The sequence below is a fragment of the Drosophila serrata genome, unplaced genomic scaffold (assembly GCF_035046125.1).
Source record: "Drosophila serrata isolate PLE 108 unplaced genomic scaffold, ASM3504612v1 contig_347, whole genome shotgun sequence".
NCBI classification, from domain to species: domain Eukaryota; kingdom Metazoa; phylum Arthropoda; class Insecta; order Diptera; family Drosophilidae; genus Drosophila; species Drosophila serrata.
Window position 1 is genome coordinate 585,899 of NW_028257245.1, and position 23,902 is coordinate 609,800.

At 48.6% G+C, this 23,902-nt stretch overlaps 1 protein-coding gene across 50 annotated transcripts in view; it reads left to right on the forward strand.

Moving 5' to 3' along the window:
- The window catches only part of shot (dystonin-like protein short stop), a 54,113-nt gene that overhangs the window by 10,356 nt on the left and 19,855 nt on the right, over window positions 1–23,902 (forward strand). For 36 of the 50 annotated variants that reach the window (XR_015272860.1, XR_015272862.1, XR_015272861.1 and 33 more), the window contains exons 2-12: window positions 666–1,444; window positions 1,589–1,868; window positions 1,928–2,841; window positions 2,984–3,352; window positions 3,610–4,528; window positions 4,860–5,490; window positions 5,615–5,750; window positions 6,735–6,818; window positions 7,498–7,719; window positions 12,658–12,788; window positions 12,850–23,212. Coding sequence is in view for 40 of the 50 variants with exons in the window: in XM_086838203.1 (XP_086694329.1) it covers window positions 809–1,444; window positions 1,589–1,868; window positions 1,928–2,841; window positions 2,984–3,352; window positions 3,610–4,528; window positions 4,860–5,490; window positions 5,615–5,750; window positions 6,735–6,818; window positions 7,498–7,719; window positions 12,658–12,788; window positions 12,850–23,212 (14,685 nt within the window). In the remaining 10 variants the exon portion in view is untranslated. Of the gene's footprint in view, window positions 1–665; window positions 1,445–1,588; window positions 1,869–1,927; window positions 2,842–2,983; window positions 3,353–3,609; window positions 4,529–4,859; window positions 5,491–5,614; window positions 5,751–6,734; window positions 6,819–7,497; window positions 7,720–9,633; window positions 9,805–12,315; window positions 12,526–12,657; window positions 12,789–12,849; window positions 23,213–23,902 lie in introns of those variants that run through there. The other 14 variants (XM_086838228.1, XM_086838237.1, XM_086838236.1 and 11 more) reach the window with 5 other exon arrangements.

The window sequence follows — 23,902 nt, forward strand, 5'->3', positions numbered from 1 at the left end:
CTTTCTCGTTTAAGCATTTAGCTTTGTTTACTTTTATTATATTGACCCCAAATATTTGCCCGCTTTCATTCACTTCCTACAGTGCATATCAGCCCTAAAACCAACGGTGAACTCACTTTTCCCGGTTGTTCCCTGTTCCATTCCCATAGCGTTTCTACTGCCCATTTCCCTATGCAAAATAGGCTTGCGTGTTCCGAAACTAATGAATCTCTGCCCATGAATCAGCGCGATGTACATTAACTTTTTGCCGTGAATGTGTTTTTCTTTTTTTTTTGCAAAAGGTAAAAAAAATGACGAACAAGCGGTGGTAGTGGCTGGAAAAGCAACAAAATAGCGCCAAGAGCAAGACAGACAGTTGGGATAATTATGTGTACGTACAACACAATAAATAATTCGCAGCAACAATGGTGGGGCCCTCTACTCCACTCCACCACTTTGGCTCCGTTCAGTTAATTTTACTCTGCTTCAGTTCTCGATGGGGTTTCTGACAATGTCTAGGGCAATGCCACATAGAACAAGACATCCGGTGCCGGTTTGAGATTCGACTTGGCTCTACGGCTTATACTGGAGCTTTGGCTTTGGCTTCGACTTTGGCTTTGCCTTAATTAAACGCAAATTGTGCGGACTGACGGCAAATAATTAAACCCATTTCGAAAATCACGCAGAATTACGAAAATCTGTGGCAAAAGCAACGCGGCCAAAACGAAACGAACCCTTAACGAAACACAAGTTGAAACGACGAAATCAAGTGAAACTAAAACGAAACGAAACGATAGCGCAGCGATATCTGGCCGATAACGGCGATAACATGCACTCCAGCTCCCAATCGACGCTGAAGCGCACTCAACAACTGGTGCGGCAGACAAATGGCGGTCGAGGTGATGTCCTGAGCAGCGGATCCGAGGTGGTGCACTCCTCCCGTGGTCCAGCCATAACCACCAATATTGATGACTCTAGCAATCTACGATATCGCCATGAGACCAAGCGAGAGCGCACCGTGGAGGCAGTGATCACGGACTATCCGGGAGTATCTCCGTTGGGTAGTGTGCCTCACGAGCGAACGAATTTTGAGCGCACTGTTACCTTCCAAGATCCCTCGGGGAATTCCCGTCGCGTCTCCGAGACTCGAGCCTTGGTCCCGTCCAGTGGTGGTATCTCTTCATCTTCGGCCCAGCACTATCAGCAGGTGACGCGAAATAAGCGCATCTCCACTGAGGTCTTGGGATCGAGTGTGGAGAGCACCAAAACATCGCAACGTGCTCCGAACGGCCATAGGCGTGTGACCACGCACATTGTCCGTAAGGTGACCACTTTGAGTCGGGCCGAGGAGAATGCACAGCCCGCCGAGGATCTGCTGCCACCGGCCAAAATGATTCGTAGCTCGGAGCTGGAGTATCGTCGTGCCCTGCCACCGGCTATAGAATCGTCCACGCAGCGCAGAGAGGTAAAAGAGACTCCGAAGGATGTGAAGGGGACTTTCAGACACAGCTTTCCTCCAATTAGGGATTTATCTTAAATTAAAAATAATACTTACATATCATTTATCATTTATTTGGTCATAATAAATTATTCTTGAACCTTTCACCAGATCTCCGATATTGTTGTGGGCAAGGAGGACAACGTATCCGCTCGGGAGGCCCTGCTGCGCTGGGCACGCCGCTCAACTGCTCGGTATCCGGGCGTGCGTGTTAACGATTTTACATCGTCGTGGAGGGATGGATTGGCCTTCTCGGCGTTGGTGCACCGCAACCGACCGGACTTGCTTGACTGGCGAAAGGCAAGGAACGATCGGCCGCGCGAGCGCCTGGAGACGGCCTTCCACATTGTGGAGAAGGAGTACGGAGTGACGCGTCTACTGGATCCCGAGGGTAGGTTCAAAAATATCTATTTATTATATGCAAAATCTAATTGTTTGATTACCTCGCAGATGTGGACACCAACGAGCCGGATGAGAAGTCTCTCATCACGTACATCTCATCGCTGTATGATGTGTTCCCGGAGCCCCCATCTATCCATCCACTGTTCGACATGGAGTCGCAACGTCGCGTCCATGAGTACCGCGATTTGGCCCAGCAGTTCATCTACTGGTGCCGCGAAAAGACAGCTTACTTGCAGGAGCGCTCTTTCCCGCCCACACTCATAGAGATGAAGCGTTTGCTGAGCGATTTGCAGCGCTTCCGCAGTGAGGAGGTGAGCGCTCGAAAGCGCGAGAAGTCAAAGCTCGTTCAGATCTACAAGGAGCTGGAACGCTACTTCGAAACTGTCGGAGAGGTGGACGTGGAGGCCGAACTGAGGCCAGATGCCATAGAGAAGGCCTGGTATCGCATGAACACTGCCCTGCAGGATCGTGAGGTTATTCTGCAGCAGGAGATCGAGCGGCTGGAAAGGCTGCAGCGCTTGGCCGACAAGGTGCAGCGCGAGATCAAGCATGTGGATCAGAAACTTACAGATCTGGAGACGCGTATTGGCGAGGAGGGACGCCGCATCGAGCGATTGCATCCCGTGGACGCTAAGAGTATCGTGGAGGCACTCGAGACGGAGATCCGTCATCTGGAGGAGCCCATCCAGGACATGAATCAGGACTGTCACGTGCTCAACGAGGGACGCTATCCCCATGTCAGCGAGCTGCACAAGAAGGTCAACAAGCTGCACCAACGGTGGGCTCAGCTGCGCACCAATTTCCACACGAACCTGGTACAGAAGCTGTCCGGTTTGAAGTATCCCGTCCACGAGACCACAGTAACGCGTCAAACGCGCATGGTGGTCGAGTCCCGTCAGATCGACACGAATCCCCATTTCCGCGATCTGCAGGAGCACATTGAATGGTGCCAGAATAAGTTGGTGAGTAGGCTCTATCCTCCTTTATGGACCTGTATACTCCCTTCCTTCTTTTTGCGCCTTAATCATACTATCCTTCTATTTCACTATCCTCCCATACCCTCTTATATGTTAAGAATAACCTAAAACTTATAAATCTTTGCAGAAACAATTGCTTGCCGCTGATTATGGCAGCGACCTGCCATCGGTCAAGGAGGAACTGGATCGTCAACAGCACGAGCACAAGATCATCGATCAGTTCCACTCCAAAATACTCAACGACGAACGCCAGCAGACCAAGTTCTCTGGGGATGAGCTGGCACTGTATCAGCAGCGCCTCAATCAGCTGCAAAAGGTATACGCCGAGCTGCTCAGCACCTCGACGAAGCGCCTTTCCGATCTGGACTCACTGCAGCACTTCCTGGGCCAGGCCTCGGCGGAGCTGCAGTGGCTCAACGAGAAGGAGCAGGTGGAGATTACACGCGACTGGGCGGACAAGCAACTCGATCTGCCCTCCGTGCACAGATACTATGAGGTAAGTGGCGACGATGGCATCCCTTCTTAGAAACCCTTCTAGAGCTAGTTTTACATATTTGTGTTGTGCTTCTATCTATCTATATTACAAGCGTGCATTTGGTAATGGCGACGAGGTAAGAGATCCCAATCGGTTTCATTAAATACCAAGAGATAAATTTTCTATTTCCGAAAAAAGAGCAAATCCAACCAAGTGCACTTATTAAGTACTGTTTCCTATAGCTTACTAACTTATGTATATTCTTAATTCCCTCACAGAACCTTATGTCCGAACTGGAGAAGCGTGAAATGCACTTTGCCACCATTCTGGATCGCGGTGAGGCCCTGTTGAACCAACAGCATCCTGCTTCCAAGTGCATCGAAGCCCATCTGACTGCCTTGCAGCAGCAGTGGGCCTGGTTGCTGCAGCTGACACTCTGCCTAGAGGTCCATCTAAAGCACGCCACCGAGTACCATCAGTTCTTTGGCGAGATCAAGGATGCCGAACAGTGGCTAGCCAAGCGCGACGAAATACTCAATAGCAAGTTCTCGCAATCGGACTTTGGCCTCGATCAGGGTGAAACCCTTCTGAGGGGCATGCAGGATTTGCGTGAGGAGTTGAATGCCTTCGGTGAAACCGTTGCCACATTGCAGCGCAGGGCCCAGACTGTGGTGCCGCTGAACAAGCGCCGACAGCCGGTGAATCGTCAAGGACCCGTGCAGGCCATCTGCGCGTATAAGCAGCAGGGTCAGCTGCAGATCGAAAAGGGCGAGACGGTTACGCTGCTGGACAACTCGGGACGCGTGAAGTGGCGCGTGCGCACTGCCGGTGGTCAGGAGGGTCCGATACCCGGCGCCTGTCTGCTGCTGCCTCCTCCCGATCAGGAGGCCATCGATGCCGCCGAGCGCCTGAAGCGTCTCTTCGATCGTTCCGTGGCTCTCTGGCAAAAGAAGCATTTGCGCCTGCGCCAGAACATGATCTTCGCCACCATTCGCGTGGTCAAGGGTTGGGACTTTGACCAGTTCCTGGCCATGGGTCCCGAGCAGCGCACAGCCATCCGACGTGCCCTCAACGATGATGCCGACAAATTGCTGAGCGAGGGCGATCCCAACGATCCACAGCTGCGACGTCTGCGTCGCGAAATGGACGAGGTCAATCGTTTGTTCGATGAGTTCGAGAAGCGAGCGCGCGCCGAAGGTGAGTGTGGGAGTATCTATTACTCGGGCGGGGGTCTCCATGGGGATAGCTTTTGCCTCGCTTTTCAATTGACGACGCTCGCCAGCTGTCCCAAAGAAACAGTTAATTGACGGCGGCTAATTGAATTTAATACTTGATACTTTAGTCTGTGTTCGGCGACAAAGTGACAGGCAGGAAGCCAGAACGCGTCTTAGTCTTGTCAAGTCCAGTCAAACATGAAGAAGCTGTTCGCTAGTGTCAAAACACGGGGTGATCCTTTACAAAATACATTCTAAATTATAAATAAACTCTTTTCGAAGCCAAACTAACTCAAATTTCCTTTCTTCCACAGAGGAAAGCAAGCAGGCCAGCCGCATCTTCACCGAGGAATGCATTGCCATCAAGAGCAAGTTGGAGGACATGGCCCGTGAGCTGGACCAGATTATTCTAGCTCCACTGCCACGGGATCTGGACTCGCTGGAGCATGTGCTTGAAATTCATGCCGACTACGAGCGCAGGCTGCATTTGCTGGAGCCGGAGCTGAAGCATCTGCAGGAGACCTTCCGCACAATTGCTCTGAAGACTCCTGTGCTGAAGAAGAGCCTGGACAACCTGATGGAGCTGTGGAAGGAGTTGAATACGCAGAGTGGACTGCACAAGGATCGTCTGAAGCTGCTTGAAGCCTCGCTGGCTGGCTTGGAAGATAACGAGCATGTAATCTCCGAGCTGGAGAATGAACTGGCCAAGCACCAGGATCTGCCTTCGACAGCCGAGGGCCTGCAGCAAGTGTTCAAGCAACTCAATCACATGCAGGACATCATCACACAGCAGCAGCCGCAGATGGACAAGATGAACGATGCGGCTGACCAGCTGGGACGCATGGGAGTGCCCACCAAGGTGCTGGGTGACCTGAAGCGCCTGCATTCGAATGTGGAGCGTCTGAACACGCGCTGGAGTGCGGTGTGCAACCAACTGGGCGAGAGGTAAGTCGTCCACCTGGCCAGGCGCCACCTGTGTCCCATGTGTGTGTATCTGTGTCGCCTCATTGGCGTCCACAGATGGAGTTGAACCTGCTCTTCTAACGCCATATCATTGTGCCTTTTTCAGAATGCGCTCATGCGAGACGGCTATCGGGCTGATGAAGAATCTCCAGTCGAGCGTGCAAGTGGAGGAATCATGGGTGGATGGCACCACGGAGCGCCTTTCGGCCATGCCCACCGCCACTTCGGCGTACGAACTAGACGTGAGTACAGAGACGCTGCCAGCCCCTTGTAATAACTCAATTACCCATTCCAAGATCAGCGATAGTCTCTATTTCTCTAGCATTAGATGAACCTACCTAGAGATCCTTGTACAGTTTTGCTCAGATTTAGGAGTCCCTCCCCAGGGGTTGTCCCTGCGGGAGGGGCATAAAAAACACAAAGTATATATACGTAGCCTTTCCGTTAAAGGGAACTCCTTGTAGCCATTGATTGACCCTGCGTCCCAACGTAGTCTTTGCTCCCACAGTTATATATTTAATGGGCTTAATCCGCCGGTGTTGGACACGTCTCAGTATATATATTTATATCTATACTTTTTGTGTATATTTTGTTTTTTGTTTTTGTATCCCATTTACATATGTTACCTGTCCCCCAAAAAAGATCAAACAGATCTCCAGTCCCTTGTCCGTACTCTTGCAGTAGTTCTTGTCTAATCCAACAGCGGTCTGTGGACCTCCTACACATTCCCCACATGTACATATATATACACATCAGACAGACCTCCAAATGTGGCGACCACCGCCGCCTCCTACACAACAATACCCATATACGTAGTCCATAGGGGAGATATCCCCGTCCCGTTTCGCCGCCACACTGTAAATTGATACCAAATTTGTGTTTTGTAGTTTTTGAAACTTAACTACTTTTATGTTTTTGTAGTTCTTTGTCCCCTCTTTTAGATATGTAAGCCGCACCTATATACACATGAACCCATATCGAACGATATGGGACATCACATTATATTGAATATATACATATATATCACACAGTATTATCGTATTTGTAGTTGAAAACTAATTGTAAAATTGTATTTTTGTCTAATTTTTGTATTTTCACAATCAAAATATTATCACACACTATAAACCAACACAAAAATGATCAAAAATTATAAACAATACCCGAAAATGTCCTGAAAAAAACACAAAAATCGAAAACAAAAAAATACCCCTCGAAAACCCATATAGAAACTGCTCGGAGCTGCAATCGAACGAAAACCAAAAATCGAAAATGTCAACGTGGCTGGAGGACGACTTATACGCGAAGCCAAGGTAAAAATTTGTATGATTGATCTTGTGTGTGTGTGATTAGATATTAGAAACTGATCTATCGTAACCCTTTAAACTGAAGACGGGTTACCATAGGTCAGTTTGTTTTAGTTTCCGTGTGACTGCAATGAGTGATTGTGGAAATTTCGACCAAACACCGAAATCCCTTCTTTCTCAAACACCTCTTAGCTGTTTCTCTGACACTTTTCAACACAATATCCTTAAATAGATATATATTTAATGCTTTTTAAACCATTTAAACCGGACTCCCAGCGAGACCAAGTTATGTTAGTCTTACCTGACGGGCAAAAGGTGCGTGAATAACACTTGGGTGGGTTACAAATACAATAGCTTGACCAACTTAAACTCAAACTCAAACCAACAACAAACCAACCAAACCAAAAACTTACAAAACAAACCAATTAAAAAGCAATTTTTACCAAAAGAAACCAAGTAATTTCGTAATGATTAATCAATAAAATAAAAATAAAAATAAAAAGCACTAAATATATCAATAGTACCCCTACTCCTGCCCCTTACCCCTTACCCCTCTCTGACAACAACTTGTTTAACACACAAAATTACTAACATTTAACCGAAATTAACCAACCGAACCAACGAAACGTATCGAATCGAATCGAATCGAATCGAAATCAATGTCACCGCGGGATTCCTGGAGCAGATCTACGATAGCAAGTGCCTGCGCTTCGTGGACTGGCTGCTCGAGGCCCGGCCATCGTTCTCGCCACCGCGCCGTGATCTCCGGCCGGCGGATAGCGATCCGGGTGCCACACAGTATTACAGCCAGCGATTGGACAATCTCAATACGAAATACGACAGGTTGCTGGAACAATTGTCACAGAGGCTAAAGACAGCAATTGAAGTGAATGGCAGCGATGGTCTGGTGAGTAATACAAAACCTCATCCTCTTGGAAGGATCTCTAGCGAGGTGGAGCAGGAAGCAGGAAGCAGGAAGCAGGGAGCTGGGAGCAGGAGATCTGCTTAGGATGATGTCACAATCTATTTTGGTAACAGATCGTTGGCTAAGGTTGGGTCGTTATCATAAAAAACCAGGGTTCAAGTTCAGCTAACGAACTCGTTCGCTTTCGCTTTTCTACGCGACGCGTCTAGTGTCTAGTTTTCAAATGCAAATACGAGTACGTATGTCTCTGTATCTCTGGCATCTCATTGTGTCTCCTCCTTCATCTGTGTGTATCTCTCTTGATGTCGGTCTTTGTATCTGTATCTGTTACCGCTGGCTGGTATTATTAAATTAACCTTCAGAATCGGTGCAAGCTGACACAAGCTTTGGCTTCAGCAATAATGACATCACATCAGATGCCGCTGTCAATGGCCAGCGAGCGAGTGAGTGTCAACGTTTGAAATGTTGCCACCATAAATCACAACTTGATTAATTTATATATAAAAAAATGTTAAACTATTTTTTTGCTCTTCGTGACTGTCAATTTGATGCAGCAATTTGTTTAATGTTTCAAATATATATAAATAAATATTGCGTCGCTGGGCTGCATTATGTCAGGAGTTTAGCTTTTGTTTTCGTTTGTTGTTTTTTGTTATTTTTTAATTCCCAAACAATGTTGTAGATAAACCACTGCCACATTGTCATGTGGCTGACCAATTAGGCAAATTGGAGACAGATTTCAAATTAAGAATGACGACGATGAATTCTATAAATATTAATGAGGCCCATTCAACCACTCGTATGGGTTCCTATATACCTAATTCCAAGCGAAATTCAATGCCTGCGGGGGGGACGTCATCAACATCTTTGTCGCCATTAATGATTCCATCTGTCAACTCTTTTTCTTTTTCTACAAAATATTTGTATTTCTCTTATTTTGGTCGTTTTTGTTCAACTGGTTTTATTTTGGCATCGCTTGAACTAAGAGGAATTCAATTAAAAACGTTGATTATCTTGGCTATTTGGTTCCAAAAGAAGAGAGATTGCCGCCTGCTGTTTAAATAAGTTGAGTGTAAATATTTAGATGGCAATTACCATAATGAATGAGCAGAGTAGGGATCGAGGGATCGCCGGACACGATGTAAACAGAAGTTCAATCAACTTTTAGGGTGATTTACTAAGAAGAAGTTGTAATGTGATTGAAGAGGCTATCCCATGATGTAAACATGATTTTAAACGGTTGCTGTTTAATTTCTGTTCAGTATTCAAGTTGTTCAAGTATCTATTTCTCATGTCGTAAACAAGTTCACGCTGAAACCCATGTTCAATGTAATCCCAATTTGTTTTGGAACCTCTCAAAGGTGTTTTGCCCTCGCCGAGTGACATCATAACTGCTCCATTACCACTTTGCCTTCAGCTCAAGCCAACTTGATATGCATAGCAGGGGCGGACAGAAGCTCAGCTCCGCTTGCTGGCTTAAGTAGACTGGATAGCGAACTATGTATTTTGTTATTTAGAAGGTTAGATGGCGGCACAAACTGGTTTTGTTTGCCAAAATACAAAAAAATAAAGAACCTAGAAGATCAACAAGCTACGGCGGCAGCAGATACTTTGTTCTCAACTTCCGCATATTGTTTTCGACTTTAATTTGGAGCCAACTTCGTTGGCAATCCCTCTTTACCTTTTTACCTCCCAGAAACCTTTGTAAATGGATTGTTTATCATTTTGGCGCAACAGCTGGCGGTGGGGAATGCTCTCTCTCTTCGTTAACCAGCCGGCATTTGTGGAAGCTCTCATCCACTCACAACCTCTCTGGTTGTGGTGGTGGTGCTGCTGCTTCTCTGGTCTCTGAAAAGCTCGCTCTCCACGGCTATGGCCAGCACTAGAGAGTGCCGTGGGGCCTCCATTCAGTTCCGAAAGCGACGTGGTTGTGTAACGACGCAACCGAATCGCGTATCCGCTGTGTGTGTCTGTTTGTGCCGGTGAAACGAAACTAAACAAAGGCCAAAACCTTTAGAACCTCCCGGATTTTGTTGGATTTGTTAAATTCCCATACGAATTATACGTGTAATTATGAGCCACTCGATGTGATAAATAAATAAATAAATAAGCTAAGGCATAGGACATCCTCGCGCTAGAACACATTGCTCATACGCCGCATGGGCCGACATGATGTCACATACGGAAAGATAGAAAGTGTGTCCGTGCCTCTGTGGTGGTGCCTTCAATTGAATGCGAATCGTTGTGGCCCGCTTTTATTTAATGCTAATAGAAATTCAAATTCAAATACAAATACCTATACCAAATAGTTGAGAACCCTAAAAAGTGCCCGAAAAGTGTGGGTTTCTGTTATATAGTCGCAATGAAGTCACTCGAAAAGCAACTCAAATATAACCGAAAAGCAAACACAACCGATTCTCGCTGAGAGTGTGAAAAAATAAAACCGAAATATAAAAGAAATACATTATTAATATAGCCTTGAATATGTCGCAACAAGAATCGGAATGTCTGTCTGTTTGGGTGTTAATGAAAACAAAAGCACACACAAAAAATCGAACAAAATAAAAGCCACACATTTTGGTAGTGACTCAGCTGGTTGCAGCTCATTAAAAATTGCATAAATCGGGAAAATGAACCATAACCTAGTGCAGTTAAATGGCGTTAAATAGCTCCAGAGCTCCCCTCTAACGAAATAATAACAATCATAATAAATCGAGGCAGGGCATTTCTCTCCTCGCTCAATTTTTTAGTGACTTGCTTGATATATGACTTCCTATCAACACCGGAGATCGCCAGAGTGTCAGGGCTGGCGCTAATCTAATCTATGAGGTGCAATCCATCAGAGGCGATGCTTTGCCTTGGGACAGAGCGATCAGTTCCAGGTTTCCCAGAGACAGCCAAAACTTAAAGTGTGTTGTGGTGTGCACTTTTCCCTTCCGCTCGATTATCGATTAAACTTGTGCCGCAGAGGAGTCAGTGCTTCAGTGTGTGCCTTGTGCGATGTATAAATATATGTCTCTTATTTTATATGTATTTTTAGAGGTATTCTAACGATAAATCAGGAATGAAAGCGAGCGTTTTTCTTTCGGGGTCTTTGCCTTTGCTTTAGCCTAGCTATAAAAGGGAGGCGCCTCTATTTTCGTGTTGCGGCAAAGGCGAGGTCCAAATGCAGGCTGCAGCATGCTGCATGTGGAAAGCTTTCCTCTCTCTCTCTCTCTCTCCTTCTCTCCCTCTCTCTCTCTCTCAGTCACTCGGGCCGGCTCGGCTGTGTTTCTCCTTTGCCCTCATTTTGTAGCCGGCACAACGTGGCGTATTAGTCATGTTATCAGTGTCAAGCGCATCCGAGCCTAGAATCTGTTTAATCTCTCCAAGCAAACCCACTCGAGAAGCCATTGAGAAGTAGGAATTTGTGTTCTACACTTTGCACACTAGTTCAGCTTCAATTCGCAGTTGGGCAAAACTTGTTTCATTTATAATCAAAATAAATATTTGCCACTCTGATGACATCATTGTTCTCGTACTCGAACTCGCACTCATATAAATGCCTGTCCCTGTCGATGTGTGTTGGTTCCTGTATGCGTGTTTTTGTTAATTATAATTTATTTGTTGCTTTTACCGACTCTAGGGCGACCTTGAAAAGCAGCAAACGAATTAGTAGTTTATTTGTATTTTTTCGAAAATGCAAATCATAAACGATGATCGCTTTTGGAGCGAGAGGCAGACTCCTCCTCCTTAACTCAATGACTTCATCTGGTAAATGATGCTTCACCGGAACTCTACAATGACGTCAATGCATTTCAAGACCAAAGCTATGACCTGCAACCATCTGTCAGGCATTTTGCCATTGAATCACCACCACTCTCTGTCTGTCGGTGTTCATAAAGATAAAAATTAAATTAACAGATGTACCGACCGATAAGATGTACTCCAGATACCAACAGCTACAAGAAAAGCAGGCTCTTTCCTTACCCATTCATGGGGATCCCTGCCCTCTTGTTCAAGTTTGCACCAAGTTATTTGCAGAGCTGTGGAGGAGGTCACCCTCGCTCCCTATATATAGCGTCATTTCTATTTTCATAAAGGCTTTGGGTTTTGGCTTTTTGTGTGCGTGTTTTTTTTTTTCTTTATTATTTTTTATATTTCTGTGTGCTTTATTTGTGATTTGTGTGCTTCGGTTCGGTGCTGATAATAATAATAATAATAATAATGTGTTCCCTGTGTGAAACTGGATCCAGTGAGTGGGTCGAAAAGTGATTCAACGAGAGAATAGGCAGGCTGGACACTTTAAGACCAGGTGCCAAGATTCCACCAGCTCCATGAAGCATTGTTTTATAGCCTCCATAGGAGGAGAAGAAGCTTCTTCGAATCGAAACTCAATTATTTTTAGTTTGCTTTATCGTCGGTGACTTTATCTCGCGACTCCGTATCACTCTCACGCATGCCATAAACACATTCCACACTGTTTTGTGGCTCCACGGTCAGGGCAACTTCAAAGTGACGCGTCTCTATGTCCATCGTAAATTGTATCCGTAAATCGCAAATCTCTAATTGCTTTTGTCATAATTAAATCTCGCGCAGTGTATTCAAGAGGCCCCCACTAAGCCAACGAATCAAAACCAAATTGCTGACTATGACTACTTTGTCGAACTGAATCAAACGAAAGCCTTAGACATGCCTCAGCATAGATCGGGTCGCAAGGCGACCAAATCCAAAACCCAGACCACGACCACGACCACAGCTGTCCAAGTGGCAGAGGAAAGTGACTACGACTTTGCGTTCGAGTTTCAGGTAAAAAATACTCCATCCACAGCTCCTCCTTTTTCTACTCCTACCTCGCCTCGCAAAGACCTTCCGCAGATAGTTGTTGACTTTATTTTGTACAAAAAAACTGACTGAAATTGCTTTCATTTTGGCATTTAGCAATACGCTGAGAGTCTTCAGAAACCGCTCAAGACCTTTAGGGTTGACTTCAGTGCGGGCAGCGTACCAACTGGTGATGGTTACGCTGCACGCCAGGAGGATCTCTACACCACCACCTACAGCACCACACAGTGAGTATGAGTTACAATAGCCACCGAGTTGGTTTCTAAGGTTTTCTCACTTCCTTCGCAGATTCAGCTCAACGAAGACAACGAAAAGCTCTACGAAAAGCATCTACAGTAGCGATGGCTTGGATTCAGCTAGTCAGGAGGTTAACAGCACCGCTGCTAACCTGCCCCAGTCGCAGATCCAGTTCAGCGAGATTAAGACGCTCAAGCGCGCCCAGCAGTTGGGTGGCCAATCCGTTCTGGATATCGCCGGAATCCGTGATCCGCGCACCGGTCGCATCCTAACCGTAGGCGAGGCCATCCAGCTACGCATTCTGGACGTACGCACTGGCGAAATGTTGGTGGGCGACCGACGCATCAGCCTGGAACAGGCTGCCGAACAAGGTTTAATTGATGCGCAGCTGGCCCGCCAATTGCTCCAACCGGGAGCGGGACGTGATGCCAGCGGACGGGAACTGTCGTTGCTGGAAGTTATCCAGCGCGAGATTACCGAAGCGGAGTCCGGCTATGAGACGGCAGAGAAGAGAATCAAGGTAAACACTACCGTAGAGCAGTCGCCCGAGGCGGCGCTGGGTTCGCCCGAGAACCCACGCAACATTGCCGACGCCATTACCGCGGGGAGTGTGGACACCAAGACCGGCCTGTATCGCGTCAAATCCGGCCAGACGATCAGCCTGGCGGAGGCCTACGAGCGCGGCTACCTCATCCGGCACGAGTCGGTGACAATCAAGTCGAATGCGCTGTGCCTGAGCGATGCGATTTCGCATGGCCTGGTCGACGGCGCCGGCTGGATAGCGGATCGCAACTCCGGCGACAAGTTCCGGCTGGACTCGGCCATTGCCAATCAGTTGATCGACGCGAGTGTGCGTGAAGTGGTGGACGCGAAACGAGATACGAAAATCACACTGCAGGAGGCACTGCAGTCGGGCGTCCTTAATGCCAAAACCGGTCGGTACGTGAACGAGGTGACCAAGGAGAAGCTGACATTCGCGGAGGCGCGTAACCGTCAGTTGATCGTGAAACCGTACACGCTGAAGGACATCTGCGATTTGAACCTGCTCGATAAGCAGGCTCAGATCACGAGTCCCATGCGCCGCGAAAAGCTGAGCATCATGCAGGCGATCGAGGCCGGTGTGCTTGACGGGAATCAGCTAAAATGCATCACCAAGCGAAAGGGTGAACTGGTCACCCTTCAGGAGGCCATTGCCGACGGCATCGTGTTGCCGGCGGAGTGCAAGTATCGCGACTTTATGACTGGCGAACTCATTAGCATTCCGGAGGCGGTAGAGCGCGGTTTGATTAGTTCCGTGGCGCAGCGTTCGATCTTCGATATTGACGGGTTCAAGGATCTGAGGAGCAACGACTATGTTAGCTTTAATGTGGCCCTGTCGCGTGACCTTCTGCGTCGCAAGAGCACGGGCTTTGCCTTAGAGACGGGTAGGGATAGCCTGGTGCCCCTGGAGGTTGCCGTGGGTGAGGGTTTGGTGCGCCAGGAGGTGTACGAGATGTTTAGCCGCGGCATCGGGGTTCACAATGCCAGTGGCAAAGAGCTCAGTGTGTTCGATTTGGTCTATCACAATCTGATTGACCCGAAGACGGGCTACCTGCTGGATCCCAAGACCGGGGAGACAGTGCCTTTGGACACCGCCATCGAGCGGAAGTTCATCACACCTGAGGGAGCTCTTCTCCTGAGCAGTTTACTTAACATTACACTGACCACAGAGACGGTGACACGGACTATCAATCGATATGTGACAATCAGGGCGGGTTCCCAAGAGCCGGGCGGCGAGAGTGTGCTGCTCACTTTCACCGAGGCGGTGCGACAAGGTTTCATTGACGAGGATAGGCAGCTCTTTAAAGACCCCAAGACAGGCAACGTTTACTCCGTGCAACAGGCGCTTAACTACGGCCTATTGGTGCCCGACAGCAATCAAACCGTTCCAGAGCCAACAAATAGGAAGAAGACAAAGTCCACAATCACCATTGTGACCAAGCAGATCATACCAGAAGCTGAGCCCATCAAGTTAAACACACAACACACCAAGTATGTGGAGAAATCGGTGGAAATTCCCATTTCTCAGGAGCTGGTAAAGCCTCAACGCGTAGTCTCCGATTTTATTAACATGGAGAAGAGCAGCTACATCGAGCAAAATGTGACAGAGCGTCAGATCATGGAGCTGCCTCCCGGCGGCTGGCGACTGAAGGATGCCATCGAGCAGCGACTATTTAATCCCGATACGGGAGTATTCCATGTGCAGGGCACAGATCGTTTGGTCAGCTTTGAGGAATGCATCAACAGGCAGATCATCAACAATCTATCAGTTTCTGTTATTGATCCTAGCACCGGTGACAAGATCTCCGTGCAGTCAGCCTTTGAACGTGATATTCTGGATAGTTATGGCAACTATACCAACAGCAGGAAGCAAGTCCTGGGCATGCGAAGTGCCATCGACGAGGGCAAAATTATTCTGGAGACTGTACCAGCGACAAGAGGAGCCAATCAAAAGACAATCCTTCGCATCACTCGGGTTAATAATATGCCAGATGTTCTGGAGGTTTCAACACCCCTGAAAGATGCCCCGCCCAAGTTTGTGGAGGTGCTCACCTGCCAGCGAGAACTCGCCTCTCCGGAGCCCTTGCAAATTGCACCTGGCGCCATCTACGATCCGTCCACAGCTTTGGTGATTTTCACTCAGAGCGGGGAAACGGAGAACATCTTCGATGCGGCCCGCCAAGGACTGATTGATGAGCAGCTGATCAAGATCATAGATCCCACGACAAAACAACCCATTTCGGTGACAGAGGCGATAGCTCGTGCCATTTACGATCCCAAGACAGCGACGATACTCGATTCCGAAGGACAGCCAGTTGATCTGATCACAGCCACCAAACTGGGACTCTTGAGTGTAGTTGGTGCTCCTTTGGTTGCCGCAGAGGGAGCACTGAGAACGGTGCGCTTTGTCACTGACCCGCGAACGGGAGAGCAAATACCCGTTGAGGTGGCCTATGAGCGAGGTATAGTGTCACGAGATCAACTGCAGCGAGGACGATCTGTTGACAGTGAACCGTCGACGACGACGGTGGAGGAAAAGGTGGTCGTTCTGCAGCGCATGCGGAAGATCATTCTGAAGCCAAAGGATGCCCAGCGCAAGGGAATCATCGATGAGGAGACCTGCCAGATACTCGAAAATACTAGCAACTTCACCAATCCTAAAGGCGAAGTGGTCAACATAAGCGAGGCTCTGAATACAGGACTAATTGATGGCCGCCGTGGTAAAATTATCGATCCACAGAGCAATCGAGTGCTTAATTTCCGCCAAGCCGTCGAACAAAAGATTCTGGATCCTGAGCAAACCAATCACATACTGATGCCATTGGCCAAGAGCTTGTCCGTACCGAGGTTGGCGGCTCAGGGATTAATTGATCCTCAAACTCAGACTATTGTACATCCAGAGAGTGGATATCCACTAAGCATCCACGAGGCTATCGTGTGCGAGGTCTTGGATCCACAATCGAAACTGCACAAGCCCGAAAAATGCACCCTAGAGGAGGCAATCACCAAGGGAATTGTCAACGCCGATGATTCCACATTCAGCTACAAGAACAAGACCCTTAACATCACCGAAGCCATTGAAGCTAAACTCTTCGATCCCAGCTACGATCAGCATAAATCCAAGGTGGAAATTCCACCGGTGGGCATGATCTTCCCAGTGGCAGTCGAAAAGAGCCTTGTGGAGCCGTCAAAGCGTGTGGTTCTGCATCCAAGTACCAAGAAGGCACTCCCCATTAAGCAAGCCATCGATGAGAACTTTATTATGTCCATTCCCTATGCCCCCAAGCCAGATGCCATTGAGGTGGTGCCTGCCTTGGAGCGGGGACTCATTGATGTTGCAAGCCAAACACTGACGGTTCCAACTACTGGAGAACGTTTGCCCCTACGTCAGGCCATGGAGAATGGTGTGCTGGTAGTGAAACATCTTTCCGACTTTGTGGTGACCCAGAAACCCATTCCCAAGACAGAGATAATGGAGACTGTTCGAGCCGTCCATACTGTGACCACCAAGACCATTGAATTGATGCAAGGATACGTACTCATCTCAAACAACGAGGTGCAGAATGTTAACACCGGCGAAGTATGCAGCTTGGAAGAGGCTAAGGAGCTTGGAATCCTGCGCGAGGAGTCCACAACACGAGAGACCAAGGCATCAGCGGGAGAGAGTCCTGAAGCTGTTGCGAACCTGCCCACGAGCAGCGATCAAACAGTTGTAGTGGAAGAGCGAACCCAGACAGTGGTGGTCAGCTCGGACACTCACAAGCAGGAAATGCAAGTGGTCAGCACGACGCAGTCCACAAAGGAAACACCCCTCCCAATTGTGACCGAAGGCGATGCAAAGAGCAGTAAGGAGCCGTCGAAGACTCTGCAAAATGTTAAAGATGCTGCCAAGATGGGAGCACTGGGAGTAATTGCAGCTCCAGTGCTGGCCGGAGGAGCCCTCGTAAGCGGCGTTAAGAGCCTCATTAACTCTGTGAAGTCTCCCAGTGAAGATGCCAAGACAAGCAAGCAACCAGAACAACCTCAAACCTCCTTCATTGACCAGGAGCGCCGCAATGTGCCACAGCCGCAACAAGTGCCAAGTGAGGTGGATAATCTTCTCAGTGAAACAGAGAATTTCATCAGCTCGACAACTGCCAACTTTATAGCTAACGAACAGCAGCAGCAGGCAAAGCCTCAGGAAGCTTCAACGGTGGAGTCATCGAGCACGCTGACCACCACAACAGTCACAACAATAACTACCTCAAAAACAGTAACAGAGTCTGGTGATCTCGAACCAGTTGTTGTTGAAGATGTCAAAACTACCACAACTGTGGAGGAGAAGCCAGTTCCGGTGCAGACTGCTGACAAGCCCAAAGAAGTGCCAGCAGAAGAAATTGATATTGTTAAGGTAACTGAAACTATACCTGCAGTGACAAGTCAGGAGACAGATTATACAGCCGACAAGACAGCTCCTAGGGAAGCAAATGCTCAGGAACCTATACAAAAGAAACCAGAGCCAGTTAAGAAAGAACCCAGTCCAAAGTCATCGGAGAAAGAGCCCAGCCCAGAGCCAGTTAAGAAGGAGAGTACTCTTGAGCCAGTTAAGAAGGACACTACTCCTGAGCCAGTTAAGAAGGACACTAATCCTGAGCCAGTTAAGAGGGAGGAAAATACTGCCGAAAAAATTCGAGAGCCATTCAAAAAGGAGAAAACTTCCGAGCCAGCTGTTAAGGAGCCTTCTCCGGAACCAACAACAAAACCAGAACCGAAACCAAGGACTGCTAAAAAGGATGAGATGTCAGAAATTGAACCACCCTTCAAAGCCCCACTGGCTCCCTTCGCTGAACCTACCTCTGAGACAAAGATTACAGAAGTAACAAGCGAAATTCAAGAACCTGTCACAAGTTCAGAAACTATCACTACTATTACAACAACGGTGAGAACAACAGAAGAACAACCGACGGTTCAGGAAGTTACAGTCACGCAAAAGTCGGAGCCAGAAAAGATTGTGGATGCACAGATTAACGAAGCCGTTGAAGTGGATCAACCTCGTGAGCACACCAATGAACCTAGCACAATTGTGCTAGAAGAAAGAATAATTACCATCGAAGAGCCAACAATCACGGAATCTACAGTGACAACAACAACCATTACCACAACAACTACAACTACGGGCAAGGATGGACAGCTGCCGCAGGAGACTGTTGTCACTGAAACAGTGAAAGAGACGCCGGTAGAGGAACCAGCTAAACCTACGGATACTACTCAGACAACCGAAACATTTACAGCTATCATCAATGAAGAGAAGCAGCCCCAAAAACCTGGTAATCTCGAACAGATCAGTCATCCTGCTTCGGACAAACATCAGTCCGTTGTTGATTTTATTGAGCGTGAGAAGGGTCCGCAGGAAGCACTGGGAACTGGCAGTAATATCATGCAGAATGTCAAGGATGCTGCCAAGTTGGGCGCCTTGGCCATTGTGGGAGCACCTGTCCTTGCTGGCAAGGCTTTGGTGGATGCCCTGACCACAGAAAAGACACCGAAACCAGGACAGACCACATCTCAAGTGGTAACCGAGTATGTAGAAGAACAACCAAGTGAAGTGTACTCCACTGGCAGCACCACATTAACCACCAAAGTAACCACGACCACAATAACAACAACAAGTGCAGATGGTACTCCGGAAGATGAGGCTCGAGATGTGGTGGAAATGCCAGCTCAATCTGCGGAAACCACCATTAAACGAGAGGTTCCAAAGACATTGGCCATAGGCGATGCTATTTCCCAGAATCTTATCAGTCCCGATGAGTGCCAGGTGATTGTGGATGGTGAACAGCAATCTCAGACTGTATCAACGCTGCTCAAGGAGGAGCAGCTTAGTCCCTTGGACGAAGTCCAAATCATTGACGACAAACTTATTGTGCTGCAGCAGATAACCTACCTGGTGGATGTGGACACCGAATTGACTGTCGAGAACCTGAACGATCTGAACATCTATGATCCCGAGAATCAGTACTTCATTGATCCTAACACAGGCCAGAAAATCTCCTTCCACACCCTTGTCTTTGACATGAACATTTTCAATCCGGAGACTATTTTGGTGAAGAATTTTAGCACCGGCAAATACGAGAACCTCACAACGGCTCTAGAGCGTCCGTTGCTGGACAGACACACTGGACACATGGTGGATCCCAAGACAGGCAAGAAGATTCCATTCTTCGAATGCATCGCCCGCGAGTGGATAATCCGTTCGAATCCCGAGGAGCAGCGTCCATCGGGTATCGAGAACGTGACGATTGACACTCAGACCGGACAGGTGGTACTTGACGATGGTCGGGTTTGCTCCATTGTTGAGGCCATCAACAGTGGCAAGCTGGACATTCAGTCGATATCGGTGCGCGACCCAGTCAGCGGTGAGGTGATTCCCCTGCGTATGGCAATTGAGTTGGGAGTGGTGGACATGCAAGCGGGCACGGTTATTGACATTCAGACACTCAAGGAGATCCCCATGGAGCTGGCCTTCCAGCTAGGCTTTTTGGTGCCCGGCGCACGTAAGCCAATCTCCTTGGAGGCGGCCGTCCGCAAGGGTCTGTATGATCCCGAGACAGGCAAGCTCTTTGACTCGGAGAGTCAGAACCAAGTTGATGTGCAAAAGTCCATTGAAATTGGTCTAGTAGACCCGAAGATATCTCTGATTGTGGATACGGTAACCAAGAAGGAAGTGAAGCTAGACTGCGCCATCGAAGATGACTTGGTGTTACCTGCCACGGGTCAGATCAAGGACAACAAAAACAACACGCTGGTGCCCTTCGATGTCGGGGTGCAGCAGCGTCTGCTGAAGACAGACAGCGTCACCTGGAGCCTGCCGGAGGTGCTGCAGCGTGAATACTACATGCCCAGCACTGGCAAGGTTCTCAATCCAGTCACCGGCGAGGAGATCCTCCTCCAACAAGCCATTGAAATGGGTTTCGTGGAACTGGACACGACACTGGTCAAAGACGCAGATCACGACAAGATCGTGCCGGGCAAAGAGGCGGCCAAGGTGGGTCTTCTGGACACGGTCCGTGGCACGCTCAGTTCGCCCAACATCAGCCTCGACGAGGCCTTCGTCAAGGGCTACCTGATCAGCACAAAGAAGCCGCTGTCCCTGGTCGATTGCCTGCTGCGTGGTCTTTACGACCCTTCGACAGCCAAATTCACCATCGACGACAAGCAGCTGGACCTTAAGTCGGCCATTGCCCAGAAGCTCATCAATCCCGAGGAGCTGGTGCTGCTCGACCCCAAGACAGAGTCTATCATTTCTATAACCGAGGCCATAGCCAAGGGTTATCTAGACCCGATTGGCGGATATGTGATCAATCCCTATGCCTCCACCAAGTTGTCCCTCCACGAAGCCCTGGAGAATCGTATTCTCATCCCGCCCAAGCGCAAGCGCAGCCTGCCGGACGCCGTCTACCGGGGTCTGTACGATCCGAAGACGGGCCAGTTCAGCAATACGGTAACCCGCGAGAAACTCACAACTGAACGTGCCATTCGTAGGGGCATCCTCGATCCCGATTCGACGGTCGTCAATGTGGGCTCTGGCCAGATCATTCCATTCGGGGTGGCCACAGAAACTGGCATAATCGATAGTAGGCAGGGAACTGTGAAGGATACCGATGACAATCCCATTGACTTTAAGGAGGCCTTCGATCGCGGTGTTTTAGTCGAAGCCAAGAAGCCACTGCGTCTCATTGAGGCTGTGGTCAAGAACGTCTACGATGAGATCGACGGACACTTTGTGGATCCCAAGTCGGGCGAGAAACTAAACTTTGCCGAGGCCTTGAACACTAACTTGTTGGACGAGCACAGTGTGCAAATCAGGGACTTCAAGACGGGTCTTTACAAGCAATTAAACCTGACACACGCCAAGGACACGGGAATTATTGATGCTCAGAACTCGAAGCTACTGTACAACAACCAGACAATGACTCTAAAACACGCCTTTGACATTGGCATCCTAATGGATGTCAATGCGCCCATCAGCATTCAGCGAGCGATCCATCAGGGATTATTCGATGATAAGACTGGCAAGCTGAGCGATCCCCGTAGCGGTCGCCAGATCACTCTGCTCGAGAGTATGCGCAGTTTCGTCATTAATCCGCACCTGCCGTGCTACTTCGATGAGCAAAATGAGCAGATGTACTCGCTGAGCGAGACCTGTCGCAATGGCATTATCAACCGTAGGGAGGGTGTCTTCCGGGAGCCGGGCAGTAGTAACTTTGTACCGCTAGGCGAGGCCCTTAGCTTAGGTCTGATCGTGGACATTGAGAATGCCGGTTTCGGTTTGTACGAACTCCTGTCCATGGGTTTCTATGATGTCAACACCCGCAAGGTTCTTCACCCAGTCACGAATCGCAAGCTCAACCTGAATGAAGCCTGTGTCGAGGATGTGGTTAGCCTGTCCTCCAGTTTGGTAAAACACCACGAGAGTGGCAAGTACCTGCGATTGGCAAACGCTATCAAGGAGCAGCTCATCGATGATTCTAGGGGAGTCTATAATTTGGGCAGCGAACAGCTTGATCTGCAGGCAGCTCGATCCCGGGGTTTGATTGTCTCCAATCGCCGTCTCCTTAGCCTTGAACTTGTCCTACGTCAGCAACTCTACCGCCCCGAAACGGGTAAGTTCTGCGACCCCACAACCGGCGAGTATCTCGATCTGATCGAGGCCATTCACTCGGGCTTTATAGATCCCGCGACGACCGTGTTTAAGAATCAGGTCACCGGTAAGGAGCTTCCTCTAACGGAAGCCATTGAAAACGGGGACATTGACGTGACCAAGGGTAGGGTATTCGATCCCAAGTCCAAGTCAGCTTACAACTATGACGTGGCACTCGCTCGGGGTATACTCGTAACTGTTGTCCGTCCACTGACCGATCGCAGCGACGTGGTTCGCCGACAGGATAGCGTTGAATTGTTGGGACAAACGCCTGTCAGCGTTGTGATTAGCAAACCGCGCGAAATGTCTCTCGAAGAGGCCATCCGTTACAATATAATCGATCCCAAGACCGCGCTCGTTCGCGATTTCGATAGCTTTAAATTCCTACCTTACTCGGTGGCCGTGGAACGCGGTCTCGTGGACACCACCAAACGCACACTCGTGGATCCCAAGGCCCTGTACTTTGCCTTCGATCCCACTTTAATTGTTTATGTCCGTGAGCCGGTCACCTTTGACCAGGCGGCCGAGTCCAAGTGCTTGGACTTGCAGACCGGAATGCTGACCTATGTGCCAGCCAGTGGACCAGGATCCGCACCAGCACCAGCCAACGACGACAGCGCAAACGATTCGCTGACTGTCATCGAAACGCCCAAGGTATACACGCTCAAGGATGCCGCCAGTGCGGGCGTGATCGATCCCGATTCCGCGCTGGTCAAGGATCTGGCCAAGGCCAAGCTGGTCCGGTTGCCGGAGGCCTTCCGCAAGGGCCTGATGGATGCGAACAAGGCGAATGTACTGAATACGCAGACCTCCAAGCTCTGCACCCTGCAGGAGGCCTACGAGAGTGGCCTGATCTGCACGCCCAAGCGGTCATTCGGCTTGCTAGAAGCCATCACCTTTAACCTGTACAACCCAACCAACGGCTGCCTAGTTGATCCCTTCCAAATGCATCCCGACATCATCCGACGCCGAAAGTTCACCCTGGCCGAGGCCATTGGCTCGGGTCTGGTGGATCCCTCGTCGACGGTGGTGCGAGACCCCAGCAGTGGGGTCATTGTCCCACTAACGGCTGCCATCGGCAGCGGGCTGATCGATGCCACCGAGGGCCGTCTGACCGATGCCAATGAGCCGAAGAACAACATTGACCTGGTGAAGGCCGCCGAGAAGGGTCTGCTCCTGCCGGCAGAACAGAGGGTAAGTGTCAGTCCAGAAAAACTGGTTTACTCTCTTTCAATTTCCAAACCGAAACCGGAAACCGGAAAACGGAATTGCGAATGCAAAATCACAGAAATTACTTGCAAGAAAAATTACAGCAAAATTATTCTAATTCTAAATTAAAAAGCTTTGTTCGTGGCATGTTTTGGTATATATTATTTACTCTATCGATATTGATTTCGAACTTTTATTAAGACTTTTTTTTTTGATCAGCGCGCTGTCTTTTATCTTAAACTTTCTCTCTGTCTACCTCTGAATCTAAATCTCGATCTCATCTCTCAGACTAACCAAGATGTAAGCTTTCCAAAAAGAATTCAATTTAGCATTCTTTCTTTGCAAATCATATTTATTATTATTATTTTGCCAATCTCTTATTATTGCAGCGCATGGCATTCAGTTTTATACATGTTCTATAAATCGTATTTTTCGCTGAGCTCGCGACAGCAGCCACAATATAATGCAATCTCAGAGTCAGCAAGTACATCACAGATCACACACATCCATAAAACTCGTACTCGTACATCGATCGCGCTTTGTCAGGCCGAAGAGCATTATGTCTCATACTCCTCCGCATAAATGACGTCGGCAATATCTAGGACAACATGTTCAATATATATATACTCTATCGACTTGTCTATAACACTAGCATACGAATCTCTCAACCATTCG